A 20,192-nucleotide genomic window follows, 5' to 3' on the forward strand; every position below is an offset into this window, starting at 1 on the left:
AGGCTCCCGACAACCACTAATCTGCTCCCTATCTGTTCAGATTAGCTGAATCCAGAGAGTTCACATACGTGGAATTATTCAGTGTGTGGTCCTCTGGGACCCACTTCTTGGACTGAGCACACTCTTCTCAAGGTTTATCTGTTCCCAAAGGTGTATCAGTACTCGATGCCTTTTTATGGGCCAATAATATAGTCCATTGTGTGGGTGTGGCTGGTTTGTTATCTTAATGCCTTTGATTAGGGCACTGCCTTTCCAGTTTGTGTAACTATCGGACCCATGAGCGCACCAGCGAGTGTGTGACATCAGCTCAGGTCCACACAGAAAGCTGAGGACCAAGTGCGTTTGCAGGATGAATTCCCCCCCTACCTCCCACGTGCCAGCTGACCCTCCAGCATCCCGGGGAAAGAGGAGCGGACAGCAGAACAAACGCGGTCTCGGGCGTGGCCTGGCTGCTGCCGAGTCTCCCCTGTGTTTTGCAGCTTCAGCGCAGGACAAAGAGCACCCTGGTATCTAATGCCCGAGATCTGAACCCACCACCTCTTACCACCCACCCTCTCCCAGCCTCAGCTTCCCCATGCAGACAACAAGGATAACAACAGTGCCCCCTCGTAGAGTGTGCACAGGGATTAAAGAGAAAACCACGTGCAGTCTGTGGTTCAGCCCCTGCCACACCGAGTAGGTGTTCATAAAGAAAGACCCGTTTATCTGATTTTCACAGAAAAATAAATTCATGTGAGCATGGAATTGTGAAAATCCTGCCAACCCCCAGAACGGTAACCCCAACTTGACCCCCAAATGGGGCGCTCCCCGCTTGCTGCGGCCACACTGGGACGCTGCCAGCAAAAACACTGCTTTATGCAGCTTCGCGGTCCGTCGCTGTGCCCGGCCTCCTTACCCCACTGCACCGTCCACGTTAAAGTATGAGAACGAAACTGCTTTACATGAAAACTTTAGAAAATGGATGAAATTCAATCCCTTCCGAACGCCATGGTTACATTCCATTCTAAAGAAATCATGAATCTGTGGACGGACTTTCACTCTTACTTCCAAATATAGCCAAGAACTCTACATTCATCAAGAGCGCCCTTCTGCCAAAACACACAAATCTGGGTCTTTAACTCGGGGTCACCCTGGAGACAGGAAAGTTCATTGGCTCCAAAAACATGTCACCATGTCCATTTTCTTAACAGCAAAGAAAACTGCTATCAGAAAGTTCATCCCTCAATTTTGCTTAAGAGTAAAGGGTGAGGCAGGAGGTAACAATAAAATTGGCGATGGGAACCCTGGCTGGTGTGGCTAAATGGGTGAGCGTCATCCCATGCACCCAAAAGGTTCAACTCCTGGTCAGGGCACATGCCCAGGTTTCAGGCTCAATCCCCAGGAGGGGGAGTGCAGGAAGCAGCCAATGGATGCATCGATGTTTCCCTCTATCCTTCTCCCTTCCTCACTCTCTAAAACCAATAAAAACTTTTTTTTTTTATTGATTATGTAGCAAGCTTTCAACATTTTGCTTTTTAAAAAAAATATATATGTTTTATTGATTTTTTACAGAGAGGAAAGGAGAGGGATAGAGAGTTAGAAACATCGATGAGAGAGAAACATCGATCAGCTGCCTCCTGCACACTCCCCAGTGGTTATGTGCCCGCAACCAAGGTACATGCCCTTGACCGGAATCGAACCTGGGACCCTTGAGTCCGCAGGCTGACGCTCTTATCCACTGAGCCAAACCGGTTAGGGCAAAAACTTTTTTTTTTTAATGGCTGCAGGAGCCGTCAATACTGGCCAAATCCTGGCCTCAGTTTTCTCATCTATAAATAGACAGCTTGGACTAAATCAACGGAAGGTGATACATGCGTTAATTGCAAGCAGAAAAGAGACCATTTGGGCAATTCCAGGATCTTCTCAAATCAGTAATGAAAAAATTACTCCCTTTTCAATTCTCTGGAAACCCTACAGATTGGGTTAGGAAGAAAGTCTCAGATTGGTGCCATTATGTGTCTTTAACACTTTGATGACAAAAGGAATGGACAAGGAATGGTATCTGGTGAGGTTAAATTTAATTTTAAGTCAATTTAAATAAAATTTAATTTAAATAAAAATATTAAGTCAATACTAGTTCAGGAGGTGAATGGGTAAGACAAAAATCTTGAGAATGGCCCCAAATAACCGACATTTGAATCTTCCCACTGTGAACCCTATAACCATTCATGCGTTTTATTCAAAAAGGGGAAGCTATACTACAAAGTCATCCCCAAGACTAGATTCTGATTACCTCTTGAGCCACACTGCATCTTAAGTAGGACTGGTTGAAGACAGCCACATGCAAGAACAATCAGTTTGTGGGAACACCGGACACGTGTGGTTAGCAGGCTGCATGAGAATTCACAAACCAGCTCAAAGCCTCTGTCTAGATCAGTGATGGCGAACCTATGACACGCGTGTCAGAGGTGACACGCGAACTCATTTTGTTGGTTGATTTTTCTTTGTTAAATGGCATTTAAATACATAAAATAAATATCAAAAATATAAGTCTTTGTTTTACTATGGTTGCAAAGATCAAAAAATTTCTGTATGTGACACGGCACCAGAGTTAAGTTAGGGTTTTTCAAAATGCTGACACGCCGAGCTCAAAAGGTTCGCCATCACTGGTCTAGATCCTGGCTGCTACCCTTCAAATCCCCGCCCAGCCACTCACTAACTGTGTGACCCTAGACAAGTTGCATAACCTCGCTGGGCCTCAGTTTTCTCATCTATGAAATGGGGATGGTAACAGTACTTACACCCCATCAATTTGTCATTAAGAGTAAAACTAAGCCACATACAAAAAGTGCTTCTAACAGTGTGGAACCCACAGTAAAAGCCATGCACACATAAGCTGTTGCTGCTGTCATCTTAGCCAGTACAACAGACTCCAAGATGGTCGGCCTGGTGACCTTCTCATCGATGAAGAAGGTCATGGGGTGTCATGCCTGTGACGATGCTACGTAAGATGGAAACGTCCATCTTGCTCGCAGGCTCTCTCTCCCTGGCTTTGGTGGAGCGAGCTACCATGTGGGGAAGACCCACACAGCAAGGGGGGCCTCCAGGCCACAGCCAGCTGGGAACTGAGGTGGGGAAACCTTCAGGCGAAACCCCGACCCTAGGACTGCGCGCAGCCAGAGGCCTGAGGAAGGACCCAGTGAGCCTGACCCACACAAACTGATAAGAAGCCTGTGAGGAGTTGTAGCGATCTGTTATGCAGCAACAGGTAACTAACATAATTCCTTGAGAGAAGGAATTTTTTTAGATGAACAGCAAAAACGCACTGGTAAAACATTAGGTCTATATGTTTCATGCCATCAGAATTGAAAAAGATTCTACCTTTAACACAACATAACAGCAACTCTTTATCATAAATAAGACTTCAAGAATTCAAGAAACAACTGTTCTTAACTAGTTCCACCCATTCTCTCTATAAACATAATAGTTTACTCACTAGTAACCAATTTACTTACTCTCAAAGAGTACATTTTTATATTTACCTACTTAACTTACTACATCGTTAGATTAATACTCACTAATACTATTAACCGTTACTGACAGTGACACAACCACGATGAGAAGTTAGGGAACAACAGGCACCCATTTGACAGCTCGGCACCAACCACCTACTGTGCGCCTGACCTTCTGGGGCTGGCATTCCAATGGCTGTTCTCACCACCGAGTGGTCTGCTGGAACGTGCCTGCGCATCACCGCAGAGCACACGCACAGGTCGCCGAGATCTCCATGTTTTATTCGCCCGACTCAACAAGAGCATAAGAGCACTTGGCAAATCAAGAGAGAAAAGAAAAACACCGAGAGAGAGAGAGAGAGAGAGAGAGGGCCTTCCTTCCCGTCCTCTTGGTTCCTGGAAAAAACTAGGTGTGGGCATCATACCTTGCATGCCTCACATTTAAGCCTGTCACTTTGGTTCCATGTGGCTTCTAAATGCAAAACAAACCAACCCCAAGTCTGTTGTTAACTGAAGGATCAGAAACTTGTTCCCGCCGTTAAGGAAAACCTGTCCGTCATGAGGGACTCCGTGCTGAAGGGTAATTCTGGTTCTAGGCCATCGTCGTCCTGTGAGGTACGGACTTTAGGATCTGAGCCCTCTCGGAGTAAGGGTCAGTCTAGTCTACATTTCTCTGCGGAGGTCCAACGTCAGGCCCAAAGGGGAGAATTCAGTCTTGGAGCTCCTCAGTGAAAACGGGGTCTGCCCTCCTCAACAGCCCCTGAGAGCTGGGGGGTCGTGACCCAAACAGTACCCGCCAGGAAGCGGGTCCCCTGACCGCCCGCCCACCCGGTGCCAGCCGGCACTCACTTTGCTAGTGTACTTGGCGATGTCCGCGGCGACGTCGGCCGAGGCAGTGGCGATGGGAAGGTCTGCGTTGATTGAAGAGGCCAGGGTGCTCGTGGCCCCTGAGCTGGTGACCAGGGGTGACGACTGAGTGCTGGTCACCAGGGTGATGGTGGAGGTGGACGGGCTCTGCGTGATCTCCTTCTGCTGGACAGCTGGGGAAACAAAGGGTCCCGGTGAGCCCCGGCTGCAGGAAGGGCCGTCCCCACGGTCCCCACGCGCAGCTGTGGTGAGGGCGGGAAACCGATAGACAGACACCCGCGAGCTTTCACTCTCAGGGGACAGAGACGCTCTCCTAACCAAACTCCAGCCAGGCTGCTCCAAGCCCTTTCTCGACTAATCCTCTAACGTGGTCTGTAAAGACTTCAACAAGCTTAACATGGCCTCAAACGGCTCCAGGCAGCATGCCTCAGGTGACCCCAGCCTCCCTGAGAAAACTCAAGGCCACCCAAATAAATGACTGTTCCAGCCAACACCTACCGATGAGGCCCGTCTCCCAGCTCTGTGGGAAGAAGGGCCTCGCTTCGATAGGTACCAGTCAGCAAATTCAGGTGGTTTCACATGGACCAACCCCACCTCCCACTTTTTGTAAAATTTCACTTCCCTGACTCTACTGAGTCCCCACTCACCCCCCTTGCTATTCCCTCGTCCTCCTTTTAAAACACCCAGTCACCTCTGTACAAATCAAAGTTCACAATGGACTTCTTTCCCTACTGCAGCAGGACATTGGCAATTAAATTCTGTCCCTCCCACTTCAACTAGTGTCCAGCTTTGTTGGTCTTTGACACAAGACAACGTGCAAACTGAGAACCACAGCACTGGGCCCTCTTCTTGCCTAAGCTCGGAATGCTCCTGGGGTCCGAAGGCAGAAGCCTGGGACCCGCCACCTCGATCTCAGAACCCGATCAACACTTTAAACAGCGAGATCAAACCAGTTGTACCCCAACTTTGCCTGTGCAATCGTCCAGTGTTCCTGCTCCCCAGTCTTGGAAGGGTTTCTACTGGGGAGCCCAATGCAAGATCTGGCTGGCTGCGTTTTAACATCCTGCCCTGATGCTACTCCTAAGAGTCCGACTAGCCCTGGCCGGTGTGGCTCAGTTGGTTGGAGGCCATCCCGTACCAGCAGATGGCAGGTTCGATCCCTGGTCAGAGCACGAACAATGTTTCTCTCATATCGATATTTCTCCCTCTCTCCCCCTCACTTCCCCTCTAAGGTCAATTTAAAAAAGAGAGAGAGAGAAACTAAAAAAAAAAAAAAAAAAAGAGTCCTAATCACTAGGGTGCACTCACTACACAAGTTTCAGTGAAGGAGCCCAACCTTCAAGGGTCTAGATCAGGGGTGGGCAAACTTTTTGACTCGAGGGCCACAATGGGTTCTTAAACTGGACCGGAAGGCCGGAACAAAAGCATGGATGGAGTGTTTGTGTGAACTAATATAAATTCAAAGTAAACATCATTACATAAAAGGGTATGGTCTTTTTTTTTTAGTTTTATTCATTTCAAACGGGCCGTAGTTTGCCCACTGCTGGGCTAGATGCAGGTGCCCTGTGGAGTAAGATCTATGCCGGCGCTCACAAAAGCTGAGCAAACGGGCATCCCCTTTGTCAGCTCCAGATGGAGCGCCCTGCACGGCCGGAAGAGATTTTTATTCTGCACCTTCAGCAACTGGTTCCTGATGCTGGCTCTTCCTGTGGATGTGGCTAATTCCTCGCCATTAAGGTAGCCTCTGCTACCAATTTCTCACTGTACTCTTTCCAAAATAACGCCAAAAGGTTCACGACAGGTGTGCACAGGGAACGCACACAACGGCAGGCATCGCAGCGCTGCTCCCAGGATAAAACCGGAAGCAGCCTTCACACAAACCAGGGAACGCTACGCAGCAGTCTGCAAGAGCAAGGGAGCGCTGTGTGTACTGACGTGGACAGACCTCCAAAACATGCTGATGGGTGAAGGACAATGGTACCATTTTCATGTTGTAAAAAAGAAAAAAAGGAAAAAAAAAAGTAGTGTTTTTATGAAGAGTCATATATATGTATAAATATATATGCATACATGCATAAAAAAGGTTGTACGGTTCACAGTGGCCGCTGAGACGCATAAAATGAAAGGTCAGTCCATCGGGACAATAGACGTGTGTCAATAACTGGAGAATATGCACATGTATTGTTTGCAAAATGAAAAAAAAAATGGAAACAAATGTAAAAAATGTGAGTTGCGAAACAACTTTTAAAAATAATGCCAAATGGAATGTGCACGGCCTTGGGGTTGTCGTGGCCAGGAAACGAAGGGGAACTGAGAAAAACAAAACAACGGTTTCTGTTTTGTGTCTCCTGTCGATGTGGCACAGAGGGCCGGGGTGCCACGGAGAGCAGAAGGGGAGCTGGTACCTTTCACAGCCTGTCTGGTCTGATATCGCGTCCCCTGGGAAGACTGAGGCTGCTGCTGCTGGCTTTGCTGCTGCTGCTGCTGCTGCTGCTGGCGCTGCATCTTCTGCATGTGCCACTTTTGGGAGGACGTTTGAAACTTACTTGAGGAGTTCCACACGACCCGCTGCACGGCCGGGGCAGTCTCCTTCGGTAAAAGCGGCCTCTGCTTTTTCACTGGGCTTCCCGTGATGGTGGCGGTGGCGGTGGCCGCCGGGACCGTGACCGTGGACGTGGTGCTGGTGGTGGCCGCGACACCAGCTGTGGGAGTTTGGGAGGACGCGCGGGTGAGGACCGGTGTTTCGGGGGGAGACTGGCTGCCGGCCGTAGTGGACAGTGGTGGAGCTTTAGCTACAACTAGAGTCACTGCGTGGAAAAAATAAACAAAGAGTGGATTTGAGTCAGGTTTGCCGGCAGGGCCTCTACACCAGCAAGTTCTCAGGGACACAACCTAAGGCCCAAATAACCAGCAAATTCAGTGCATGCCCAGGAGCACATTCTCCCCTTATCTCCTTAGCGCCTCACCTTGGAGACACGCATGCCAAGGCCCCTGGGGGAAACAGGTGACCCAGGCCCTGCCCTCAAGCTGCCCATCAACTCCTGGGCTGGTTGGCTGCAACCGTCTTGTTTTCCAAAGTGAGACTTGGGTAAGCACCTGAGAAAGACCCAGCCCAACTGAATCCAGAGATCAAGAGGAGCCCTTTGGCTAGGTACGCAGGTGCCTGGGAGACCCGGTGGCTTCCCAATGGCCCAAGCACCGAGTCACATTAAATCATTCCGAAGTAAAGGCATCCTTGTCATCTCTCCCGAGTCCCTCCAGGACAGAGTCTCAGCATGGTGGAGCCCTGACACCTAACCCGAAAGGAACCCGCCCAAGACCAGAGCCCTCCCAACACAGTGGTATTTACCTAGACTTCCGGAGCCTGGCTGTGTGTTGACTGTGTTTCTCCTGGCTTGTACTTTAGGTATAGCACACACTACTACTTTTGCTACTGTGAGGTGGCACGTTTAAGTCTAAAATAGGCTTAGATTTTTTTTTTTAAGAGTAGCTTGCTTCAAATAAAAATATTAAGTCAGTAATTATACAGGCAGAATTTGGGAATGACAACAAACAACCACCATGAATGTCTGAAGTTTGAGAAAAGCCGCGTTATGGGGTATGTCTTCTGGGAGGAGTTGGGCTGTGGGGCCAGGGAGTAGCATTTCAACAGGCAGAGATGAGAATTTGGAGCGGAACAGCATTCGCCAAGATGTACTTAGGAACAGGGAGCATTGCACTGCGGTGACTGAGGGTAGGCGGTGAGGAGTAGTCGGCAGGCAGATGAGAGCCAGGAGCGCTGAGCGCTGCAAAGGGGATGACCATGTGAGGCCGCCACTTGTAAAGGGGTCCCAGCCACCGGGGAGAGGAGTCCTCGAGGACCACACACAAAGCACAGGTGCAAGTCAGCACCTCAACCTGACAATGTGCCTGGACACCAAACCTCTTTCCATGAGGACTCCGCCTGTCTTTTTAGATTGATATCACCTGGGGAAGATCTGAGCTTGGCTATTCTTCTAAGGGAGATGCTCGGTGAGCTGTGGGTTTGGGGATCTCCAAGGAAATTGAGAAGAAAAGATAAGCTGACCTTTCTGACTGGGGGCTTTCTTGGTGGTTATCACATCTGGCTGGCCCTCCTCATCCTCAGCCAAGTTCAAGGGCAAGAGCACAGGGTGGGGCTGGATGGGGAACTCTTCCTACAGTGATGAGCCCCAATCCTTTTCCAGGACACCCGACCCTGGGCCCCAGAGCCCCTGCCCTTCTAGCACAGGTGGCTTGGAACCAGGCCCTACTAAGAGCCCACAGGGGGCAGGGGGCCAGCAGGATGTCCAACCTGCAGAAGGGCCTTCAATACCTCCCCTTTCCTGCCATGTGACCAAATAATATGCTGTTCCTGTTGACTAGCTAGCCGAATCCTCCCTGGCGCAAAGGGGAACCACAGAAGGGTCCTGTTCTCTCTCGGGGCTCTGCCTATGGTAACAGTTGTGCAGGAATCATGCCTGGCCCGCTTTTCCAAATAAAAACCAGGAGTGTGCAATCTGAAAAGATTCCAGGCTCCAAGTACTCTTTGGCGGTTATCATTCAGACACTAAAATATTTCGTTTCTAGGGGATTCTGATGATTTATGGAGAAGTAGAAAAAAAAAAGCTGTGGGAAATTCCATCTGTCCTAGAAATTCAGAGCATCTGATCCATCACTTGTAGCCCAATAAAGGGTGAATCTCTGAAAGGCCCGCACACCAGGAATCGCCCATCAAGCTCATCTACTTATTCCAGAGTTTGGTCACTGTCGTGTGCATACAGGACCTTGTAAGAGAAGGATGGGAATTTCTGATGTTACAGGCAAGCAGAGCAAAGGTCTCCAAGTGAACTCCCTTTGCCTCTGCCTGAGATCACTAGCGGTAAACGCTGTTTTACTATTTGAGGATTCCTACACACCAGCTGCATTCCTACCTGCAGGTGAGTTGGAGGTCACCACAGCACACTCCAAAATGCCCTTCACTTTAATAAATTTATAAGTAAAAGCACATCATTGAAAAGATGCTCTAAACGCAAAGTTCGACATGAAGCCGATTCTTCAAGACCAAACCATCATCAGGGGGCTCTGGATGTAAGACCAGTCAGTTCTGCCCCACCCGTAAGAACCTGCTCTAACTGAATAATGTTTTATAATCATCTTCAGCTTAATCCACCACTCACTCGGGGGTTTCCTGGAGAAATTTCCCTCAGATGTCTACTTCATCTAATCAATGGAATTTTTTTATTTTTTGGAAAATGTGACACCTTTTAAGGGACTGTGTTTCCCTTTTTGCTTTGACTGCTAGGGAGCTCACAGCAATAAGGAAAACCCAACTTTATCTCATGATTATGTACTCTCGTCAAATCCTTTCTGGAAGAGGAAGAGGCATAAAACCAATCAATCGAAAGATTTGTTCCGGAAAGAAAGGAACAGTATAAATACAACATTCATAGGAGCACTCCCATCTGCACCCAACTAGTCCCTCAAGTGGAACAAAGGCTGCTCCTACTGTTCCCTGTGAAACAGCAGAGGAGGTCCCTCAAACCCCATTCGCTACATGGTCTCATTTTTCAGACACCATCCATAAATCTAAGAGATGGCTCGGGCATGGTGTGGTGGTCGATCCTTCCTGTGCCCCCAAATGCTCCCTCTCCCTCCATCGCATCATCCAGGGACATCTCGGCCTCTTGTGATGACCTGCAGGATGCAGGTTCCAGAGCAGCTCGGCTGATTAACCACCGAGGACAGATTCTCAAGGCCCATCCCCGACTTGCCTTTCAAGCTGCCAGGCTCAGAAATGCCCAGGGGCATAGAATCACATCTTACTCAAGGGCCTGGGTCAGGAGCTAGGTCCTATCAGAAGATGGGCTCAGAAATGCCCAGGGACATAGAACCACATCTTACTCAAGGGCCTGGGTCAGGAGCTAGGTCCTATCAGAAGATGGGCACAGTCAAAACTGAAACCCGCAGTCCCTCAAGTTCCTCACACAGTACCTACAGCCTGATGGCTACCGTCTCTACTGTGTCCTCAGGCAAGGTTCTCCTGAGCCCCCAGGGAATTCTCCAGTCTTTCTTGGGCTTGTTGGGTTCTCCGCACGACCCACTTGCCACCCCAACTGAAAAATGCTCGGACTGCTTTGTCCATGGGAAGGACACCCTGCAAATCATTCACACGTTCCTTCTGGGGGTGTCAACATGCCTGGGCTCCGCCGGCTTCGGCGGCCACGGCTGGTCCAGGCTATACGGCAGCAATGACAGCACTGCTGAGACTCAGGCAGCGGTTCTCACCGGGCAGAGTTTGCCTCCAGAGGACATCTGGCAATGTCAAGCCGCTTTGAATGGCCTCAACCGGGCAGGTGCTATGGGCATCCAGCGGGGAGCAGCCAGGAATGCTGCTCAACACCCCCACTGCACAGGACAAGGCACTATGCAGCACCAAAGGCCAGTAGCGCCCGAGCTGAAAATCCCCAGCATCAGGTGGGTTAAGTGCAAAGGTGGTGAAGACCGATTCGGGTGTGCACCGCACAGTGCCCCCTGGAATTCTAGGGCCCCAAGAAGTGCTCGCCATCCTGGCACCACCTACCAAATGGTCTCATGTTCTGGTAAGAAAACGCACGTTGAGGTGCCTGGGCAGCATGAGGGGAAGGAAGGGAAGCTAAACTTACCAAGATATTCAAAGGGAACACTCCTAACAATTTCAATCTTGTCAAATGTCTAAATGTTAACAAATACTTCGGGAAAATGAAAAAAACATATCAGGGAAGAAGGTGCTTAGGCTAAGAATAACTTGACTACCAGGAGCAACTTATTTTCTAAGAGATTTTTCTCAACTCAAAACTCAACTCAAAACCATCCATGCTGAGTCCTGAGCAGGTGAGGGGAGGGCAGGCCCAGTTTAAGTCCTCGTCCTATCAGATGACCAGCGAGGTGACCGTGAGCCAATCACAGCTCTGCTCTGTCTCCTGTGCTGACATTAGAGGGTCACACAAAGGAATGGTGGCACTGGAAACCAAACCAAGAAACCGGGAACTGGGATCGTCACTTACCATCCTGCTTGGGAGATGGTTCTTTGGGTTCCTTCTTGTTTTTCCGACCCTCCCGCCCAGAATGGTCTTCTCCTAAATCTATGACAAGTTCGCTCTCCGAGTCAGAGTCTAGGCCCAAGTGGACCGTTGGGGAATCCGTCTCATCTTTCCCCTTCAGCTTATCCTTTGTGGGGTGAGGCGAGGGTTTGGCTTTCTCGGAGAAGTCCTTCTCGGGCGGGGGGCTCGCCTTTTCCTTGACTGAGCCTGGGTCTGCTTTCTCGCTGGGGGGCGAAGCGCTTTTTAGCTCCTCTTTAATCTCCACCGGGCTGGCCAGCTTGGGCTTTGTTTTGACAGCAGACAGCTCTTTGTCCACCTGAGCGCTCTCCTTGTCTTCCACGTCTTCCGGCTCATTCTTGGACTTCTGCTCGTCATCACTGATATACTCACTATCGCTACTGTCCGACTTCTCAGAATCCTCCGAATCGCTGTGCTCTACCGCCGTGTAAACATCTTCCGAGATTTCATTTATGCCTAAATTCAAAAAGAAAACCCAGCATGTTGGCGTAGTCACAACATAAAGAGCAGGACCAAAAACGCAAACATTCTCCACACCAAACGCTGGAAATAAAGAAAGAAAACATTTCAAATCGCATCACATGGCCTGGGGCGGTGACAGTGAACCAGGTGCCCCCGAAGTCTGCTGACAAATGGAACCTGTGTTCGGAGAGGGTTCCAGAGACAACGTGGGACCAGACAACATAAATCCGGGAGCTAAATCTTTGCAGTATTGATAACTAACTGGGATACGGGAAATGGGAGGGATGGAAGGGAACACCAGAGACACTTAAAACTGATCCATTTTGCCCTGGCCGGTTTGGCTCAGTGGATAGAGCGTCAGCCTGCGGACTGAAAGGTCCCAGGTTCGAATCTGGTCAAGGGCACATGCCCGGGTTTCGGGCTCGCTCGATCCCCAGTAGGGGGCGTGCAGGAGGCAGCCAATCAATGATTCTCTCTCATCATTGATGTTTCTCTCTCTCCCTCTCCCTTCCTCCCTGAAATCAATAAAAATGTTTTTTTTAAAAACTGATCCATTTTACAGAATAGAAAATAGAGGCCTAGAGCAATCCCTTGTCCTAGGACACAGAGAAAACCAAGGCAGGTAAGGCGGAAACCCTGGGCTCCTGACTCACCCAGTGCTGTTCTCACACATTCCCAAAGCATGAAGGCCCTTCACCTTGTGTCCAGCCAAAGCCTTAAAGCGGAGACTGCAAACTCACAGCCGGGGAGCCACATCTGACCACCAGCACATTCTATTTGGGAAGCAATGGTTGGGCCCACAGGGTAGTTTGTTGTTTGCTCTTGCTTTTTAATTTGGAACTTATTGCCCAATTCACAAATCAGGTGATTTCACACAGACCTGGCCACTCTGGTTGACAGGCCCGCGAGGTAAAGGGCTTCTGCTGCTGTAGCTAATGGTCAGACATAAGGAGGACAAGCAGGAGGGAATGACCACACGCGTGACAGGAAAAGCTTGGGTACTAGAGCCCAAAGGACAGGAATTCAAATCCTGCACCACTGCTTTCACTCGCTGTATAACCCTGAACGAGTGACCTCCCTCTCTAAGCCTCAGTTTCTTCACCTGCAAAATGGGACTGATAATGGTATCGATCTCCCAGGACAATCTCTGCGCAGTGCTTCCTTAGCACCGTGCAGGGTGCATAGGAAACAATCCATGAATGGAAATATTAAAATTCTCATCAACAACAACAATAAATCAAGGAGTTAGACCACATGTGTGCAGAGAATCAAGAGAGATATTTAAATGGACTGCAAGACTTCATCCTTGCCAATCAGTGTCCTAATCAAAAACAGGCAACCCAACAAGGAATGTTCTCCGATCACAGCCCAGATGACTCCAAACCACAGCTCCTTGCTCACCCAAAAGTCCAAGGCCCCCACCAACACATAAACCTCACATGGAGTGGCTCTCTCAGGCCCAGCCATCCCCTACTTCTTTATAAATGTCCTCCATGCTTTATCTACTTATTCAACCAATATTCCAGAGCATTCCTATGTGCACAAGACCAAGTACCTTGAAGAATGCAAATCCTCCTAAGGCGACCTCCCTGCCCTCGATGAGCTACCAGCCTAGACTGGGAGGGAGACCCCCACAGAAAGGGACCACTGTTGCTTCTAAGCAATGACGTATCCAAGTAGGCGGGCAGATAGGGAGAGCAGTCGGAGGAGACTTCCTGGAGGAGGTGACACCAAGCTGAAGGCAGACAGCGTGGGGAAAGAGGGAGGGAGGCTATAGGTACAGAGGCAGGATGGGCAGGATGGGTCTGCTGGGTGAGGAGGCCCCGTCTGGAGGAGAAGCCTTTGTGTTGGACACTGGCAGAGCAAACCTGATCCTGATGCCAGGACACTGACATGCACAGAGAGGGTGCACAGAGGCAGACGCGGGAGGACCAGTCCGCTCCTACAGCACCTGCACCTGGCACCTGCAGGCTGTCACAGCCTAAGAACAAACTCAGAGGAGTTCAAAGAGCCTGTCTGAACAATTAGCCAATCTGAAATATTTTGCCACGAGTGGAAATATGTGTTAGTTGAGCAAATAACTCAGGGTTCGAAGCAGCCAGGATCCACCTTTGACCTCTCCTGGGTGGTGTCCCCATAAATGATGATGCTGATGATGAAAGCAAACCAAAGACATACCTAGTTGTGCTTTGCAACTCTCTATCGTCTTGTCAAGATTGAGCTGGAACCTGCTGCGGATCTGCCGCTTGGGAGAGATGAGAGGCACGGGGGCAGCCTGCTGCTGGACGGACTCGCTCAGCTCCTTCAAGTCCATCTCGGCCTTGCTTCGATCTGGAAGATACCGTCCCGCCCTCGTCAGACCAGGCATTACAGGGGTGAACAAACAACTTGCAAACAACACGTTTTAGAACATGGGAGGGAAAAGACCTAAAACATTTTTGTCATTTGTCCCAGCAATACCCTCGGCTCGATGACACGGGCTGACTTGGGAGATAGCAGCCCCAGAAAACACTTGGCAGGTTTACTCAGTATTTAAGACGCGCCGTCCCAGCCAGATGGTTGTCTGTGGAGCTCCGCATCGTCGGGGAATCTCGAACGCCAAAGGTTACCGTCCTGAGCTCAATCTCAGTGTTAGGAGAGCAAGTGGCACCCGTCTGGCCAGACTGCGCTTTAACTCCAAGGCCACATCAGAGAGGCCTTGTATCCAAGAGACGCCGAGCCCCTCTGAGAACACCCTGATAACTGGGAGCCGGGCTCCTCATTGATCACAGAAGCTTCACTCTTCCTCAACCTAGTCTGGAGCGTAAATTGGAAAGGCAGAGAAAACTAGAAAAAGAGGCAGACCTTCCAGCCAGCCAGCCTGCTGTAGCTCCCTTTGGGAAGGGAAACAGATTAGCCCTGGATATTACATCTGTGTCCTCTCACTCAGGTAAGAGGAGTCCGAGCTCCTCACCACAGTCCCAGGCAAAGGCCTCGGACTGCTGATGACTCACTCAGCCGAGGTCCTGCCCCCACCCCCCTCGGCCATGGGCTCTTTGTAAGAGCAACTGGGCCAGATTCCATGCGTTTGCATTTCTTTTTCTTTTCCTTCTTTAAATGCAAATGATTTTGCCTTTAGTATTCTTTGATAAGTCTTTTTAAAAAAAAAAAAAAGATTTTTTTATTGATTTTGAGAGAGAGGAAGGGAGAGGGAGAAACATCGATGTGAGAGGTTAAACATCAATCAGCTGCTTCCTGCATACCCCCTACCAGGGATCAAGCCACAACCTGGGCATGTGCCCTGACCAGGAATCGAACCCACAACCTTTCGGTGCTCAGGATGATGCCCAATTAACTGAGCCACACAGGCCAAGGCGAGTTTGCATTTCTGGAATTCCTTCCCTGCCTCCTCTAGTGTCCTGGAAACATAAGAAGGGGACAGATGAAGGCGGCTGCAAAGGCTCAGAATGCACGGGAGATTCGCAGGCAGGAGCAGCACCGCCCATCCTGCCTGCCACCCTCTGACCAACCCCCAGCTGAGAATGTGGGCATATGCCCCACCCAGACGGATTCCAGAAAAGCAGTCAGAAAGCACGTGGCATCGAGTCAAGGACACAGAGAAGCTACCACTGAGCCTGTCTGCACCAGCTCAGAGCTCACTCCCCGACTTCCCTTCATCTCCCTGCTACACCCACCCAAAGGCCGCCTCCGTCGCCCAGGCTGTTAGAGGCCCAGGATACAGAGGGAGAGCTGGACCACAAGGGCTGTTCAAAGCCTTCACTCTCTCCCTTCGATTTTGTTTTGTTTTCCGATTTGACTCACAAACCTTCTCCTTCGCTCAGGAACAGGCCACTTCCCCACACTGCACACTCAGACTCCTTCCTTTAAAGTGACCGCAGGTGGCCTCCCAAATGCCCCACCCAACACAGGTGACCAGAGCAACAAATTGCTCAGAGTTGATTTTATCACCACAACGAGGCCTCCACTAGGATGAGGAAGGCCCTTTGCCCAAAAACACACTCGGAGCGGGCTGCCAGGGAGATTCCAAAAGTGACAGCATCCTTGTCATTTAAGAAAAGGCTCTGAGAAACAGCCATGTGTGCGTGTGCGTGTGCGTGTGTGTGTGCGTGTGCGCGCTGACCAGGGCCTCTTCAGAGAGCCGGCAGCACCGGGACTGGAGACGCTCACAGGTGTGAGTGCACAGCCACTTTGGAGGGAAAGAATTTACTGCAGAAGCACCTTACAAAGCTAGGACAGAGGGAAGCAGTGATCAAACAGCAAGAAGGATAGCAAGAAGGAGGAGGACCAGGAAAACAAGAAAAACAGACACAAATAAAGACAGTACAAACAGGACGTAAGGACTTAACATTGAAGCTCCAAATGTGACAGCAAAAGGGAGACTATGAGGTCTGCCCGGTCATTTCTGTTCTCAGAAAGGAGGACGCATACTAGATTCCAGAGGGAAAAGGCAGCTCTTTCAAGCGTAAGTTAGAAAAGAAGCATCTCACAGAAATACTGTGAGGTGGGCTGGGAGGAGGGTTGCTACCCAAGTGATGTGCTCATCAATGTCCTCATAACATTCTCGTACAGTTCATCGATTCCATATAGCAGTTACAGAAAAACACGCTTACTATACCCAGGGGTCAGCAAACTTTTTCTGTAAAGGGCCAGAGAGGAAGAAACTGTATGGACCATACAATACAGGATTTAGTGCAAAAGCGAAAAGAAGCAATATGTAAACAAATGGGTATGACTGTGTTCCAATAAAACTTTATTCAAAAAGCAGGTGGGGGGCCAGATTTGATCTGCAGGCTACAAAATGTGCCATCACCTGTATGAGTCCCAGTGACTGCTAACCGGGCTACACATAGATATTACCTGTAGCGCTTCAAAAAAAAAAAAAAAATCCTAACACCTTGGCCAACCCCACCCCTCACCCCCCGCCCCCAGACTGGCCTGGGGTACAGCCTGAGCATTGGCCTTTTAAAAGTTCCCTGGGCGATGCTGACAGCAGCTAAGGTTGAGAACCCTGTGTTAGACCAATGTGAGTGAAGAAAACGCCTCATGATCTGCCTGAACCCTGGCGTATCTGTGTTGACACACAAAACCACACTTCTAAACCTTAGGGTTCATAGAAAGAGACCTACACCTCATAACAGAGAGGAATGAAAAGGCAAAGGGCCGCATTTTACAAAATAAGGCTGCTCGCGTCCATATGTTGCTATAATATTTATTCTGACAAGAAACGATCACAAGCCGGGGGGCTGGGGTCAGGCCCCTGGGAGTGGAACTGCAGTTTAGCCACATGTGATCATCTTTCTGAAACTTTCAGCTGCACTTGACTCTCCTCCGCAGAGAGCAGAGAAGGGCTGCTCTCTCCTTCAGCTCCCAGGCGACTCTTTCCACCCCTGCCCTTCTATATCGGGCGTATCTTCCGAATCCACCCTTGCTGCCAACATTTTGAACTTTTCAGCTGATATGAAGACAGCTCAGGCTACAAATGGAAACAGTGATTTTTTTAAAAACCCACGCTAGAGAAAGAGGCACGATCTTACATTTCTGGAGGGAGCACAGATGGAAGAGCCCCTTTAGAGGGCAGTTTGGCTGTTTGGACAGCCAGACGTCAGCTGCACGTGGCCTCTGACCCGGGTTCCACTTCTGGGAACTCATCCTGTGGATACGCACTCCCCTGTGGGCAAAGGGTCTTTATCGCAGCTGTTATCAACAGCAAAAAAAAAAGGGGGGGGGGGGCAGGGGAAACAACCTAGAGTCCATAACTAAGTGCCTGGATAAATAAGGTGCAGTTCACCTTGAAATGCACTAAAATGCAGCTGCTGAAACGTAGCAGATCTCCGCGCACTGCTCGGACAACCAGCCTGCTTACTGAGAAGGGCACAGTCGGCAGCGCACTCTAGCGTTGGTGTGGGGGAGAAAGAAGGAAACGGAGGATAGATATGAATACACCTGTGTTCTTGGGGCTTCTCAATGCTGGCACTTAAGACATTTGGGGCCGGACAGGTCTCTGTTGGGGGCAGTGGCAGTGGGAGGGCGGGCTGCCCTGCACATTGTAGGATGTTTGGCAGCAACCCTGACCTCCACCCCTAGGTGCCAGTAGCACCCACATCCCAGTTGTGGCAATAAAAATGTCTCCAGACATTGCACCGTGCCCGAGGGACAAAAATCACCCAGTTTGAGAACCACTGGGATGTACTTAGGCGAGCTCTCCACAGCGACTAAAACACAGCGGTCACCTGTGAGGAGCGGGTATAGAGGCAGGTGATCAGAGGGTTGCAGCCAGGATGGCTTTTCATTCCACATCGTTCTGTCCTGTGAACTTTCTCTCACCGTGTGCATTCACTGCTCATAAAAACACGGGAGCCCTGGCCAGAGTGGCGGCCTGAGCACTGAAGGATCCCGGGTCCAATTCCCGATCAAGAGCACGTACCTGGGTTGCGGGTTCGCTCCTGCCCCAAGTCGGGGCATGTGCAGGAGGCAACAACTCGATGTCTCTCTCACATCCATGTTCCCCCTCCCTCCCTCCCTCCCTCCCCCCTTCCACTCTTTCTGAAAAGCAACGGAAAAAATGTCCTCATGCGAGGATTAACCAAAACAAAACCAATAAAGCTTTTTAAAAGAGAAATATAACCACTTCTTTTTTCAGTTAAAACAAAAAAAAGGGAAAAAACGAAACAAAACTCCTTTGTTCCAAAGCTGCCGGGAGACTCTACCGGATGGACTTCCAGGAGCCACAAAATGGCAGGTCCTTCGGGGAACAACATTCAGACAGGAGACCCCAGCAGATGGTCTCCTGGCCGTCAAAGCTAGGCAGAGACCCTCCTCACTGCACTCACTGCAAAAACAAAAACCGAGACCACCTCTGGGAGACCCAGGCCCTGCTCTGCATCCGGCTCTCAGATGCCTGGCTGCCAAGGCCCTGCTTCGTGTGAGAAAGGAAGGACGCCTCCCGGCAGCCACCGGGAGGAACAGACAAGCAGACACGCTCCGTTGCTTGGGCGGCACCGGGCGCCCACCGTGGGGAGAGCAGCAAAGCACATTTTGTCACTCGCAGGCCCCGGAACTGCTGGGTGTGTCCAGCCCCAAGCAGACACCCTCTGTGAGATAAGAGATGAGGATTCGCAGGCCAGGCGAACCGGAAGGCAGACAAGAATCAGGGCCTCCTCTCTCTCCTAGTCTCACCAGCACGTCCTCACTATGATGACGAGTTAAGCCACAGGAGGAGCCGTGACAATCCTCCAGGGTTTGTTTGGCTCCTTGTTTGGAGCCGAGAGGAGAGGCTGTGTGCCAGCAGCAGGCTGAGGGCGGTCTGCGTAAACCTTCCCCTCGCTCATGCCCAGTAGCTATGAGAGTAATTAAGCAACCACGGACGACCCATGGGCTGGTTTTCCGTATTTTTAGTTGTATTTATTTGGCCCGAGTAGAGTTCTTTTTATTTTTGATGAAATCGACGTCACATTTTTAAAACTAGGAGAATTCACACAAAAATCAGGATTTCTGTTTTTCTGAAAACTCAGAATCTGACAACACAGGTTCAAGTGGTAGGAGCTGCTTCCTTTAAAAAGGCACCTCTTCCTCTGTGTGATCCCCCATTCCGAATCATCACTCTACCCCCAACCCCTTTCAAGGGCACATGAAAGTCAAAACAGGGCCGCATCTTGAAGCATTTCAGTTCCCATATCCCGGTGAAGAGCTGCAGCTACACAGCAAAACAGGCCTGAGTCTGAAGGCCCAACTTCACCTGGACCCATGTGTGACCCTGGGTAGGCAACTTCCCTTCCCTGGGCCTTCTGTGAAATGGGGCGAGTACCTGCCTTTGAGTAGTTTTCATCTGCAGAGAGTAAAATTCACGTTTTGGGGGATACAGTTCTGAATTCTAACACTGGCAGAGATTTGTGGAACCACCACCACAAACAGAATGCAGGACAATTCCATCTGCCCCTGAGATCGCAGTCAAACCATCCCCTACCCCCACCCCGGCAATCATTGATCTGTTTGCCATCCCTGTAAGCTTGCCTTTCTCAGTGTAATTTTTTTAATTAAATATTTTGTTAGAGCCGAAACCGGTTTGGCTCAGTGGATAGAGCGTCGGCCTGCGGACTGAGAGGTCCCAGGTTCGATTCCAGTCAAGGGCATGTACCTGGGTTGCGGGCACATTCCCAGTAGGAGATGTGCAGGAGGCAGCTGATCGATGTTTCTCTCTCATCGATGTTTCTAACCCTCTATCTCTCTCCCTTCCTCTCTGTAAAAAATCAATAAAATATATTTTAAAAAAATAAAT

The 20,192-nt window shown here is 50.0% G+C and overlaps 1 protein-coding gene across 10 annotated transcripts in view; it reads right to left on the bottom strand.

Annotated features, from left to right (window-relative positions):
* ZMYND8 (zinc finger, MYND-type containing 8) overlaps window positions 1-20,192 on the bottom strand; it is a 117,383-nt gene that overhangs the window by 15,424 nt on the left and 81,767 nt on the right. For 7 of the 10 annotated variants that reach the window (XM_014536371.1, XM_014536374.1, XM_014536372.1 and 4 more), the window contains 4 exons: window positions 14,096-14,248; window positions 11,403-11,911; window positions 6,764-7,169; window positions 4,341-4,531 (listed from right to left, as the gene is read on the bottom strand). In XM_014536371.1, the coding sequence (XP_014391857.1) occupies window positions 4,341-4,531; window positions 6,764-7,169; window positions 11,403-11,911; window positions 14,096-14,248 (1,259 nt within the window). Of the gene's footprint in view, window positions 1-4,340; window positions 4,532-6,763; window positions 7,170-11,401; window positions 11,912-14,095; window positions 14,249-20,192 lie in introns of all 10 variants that reach the window. The other 3 variants (XM_014536379.1, XM_014536378.1, XM_014536370.1) reach the window with 2 other exon arrangements.

This window comes from Myotis brandtii, unplaced genomic scaffold, assembly GCF_000412655.1.
Source record: "Myotis brandtii unplaced genomic scaffold, ASM41265v1 scaffold161, whole genome shotgun sequence".
Taxonomy (NCBI): Eukaryota; Metazoa; Chordata; class Mammalia; order Chiroptera; family Vespertilionidae; genus Myotis; species Myotis brandtii.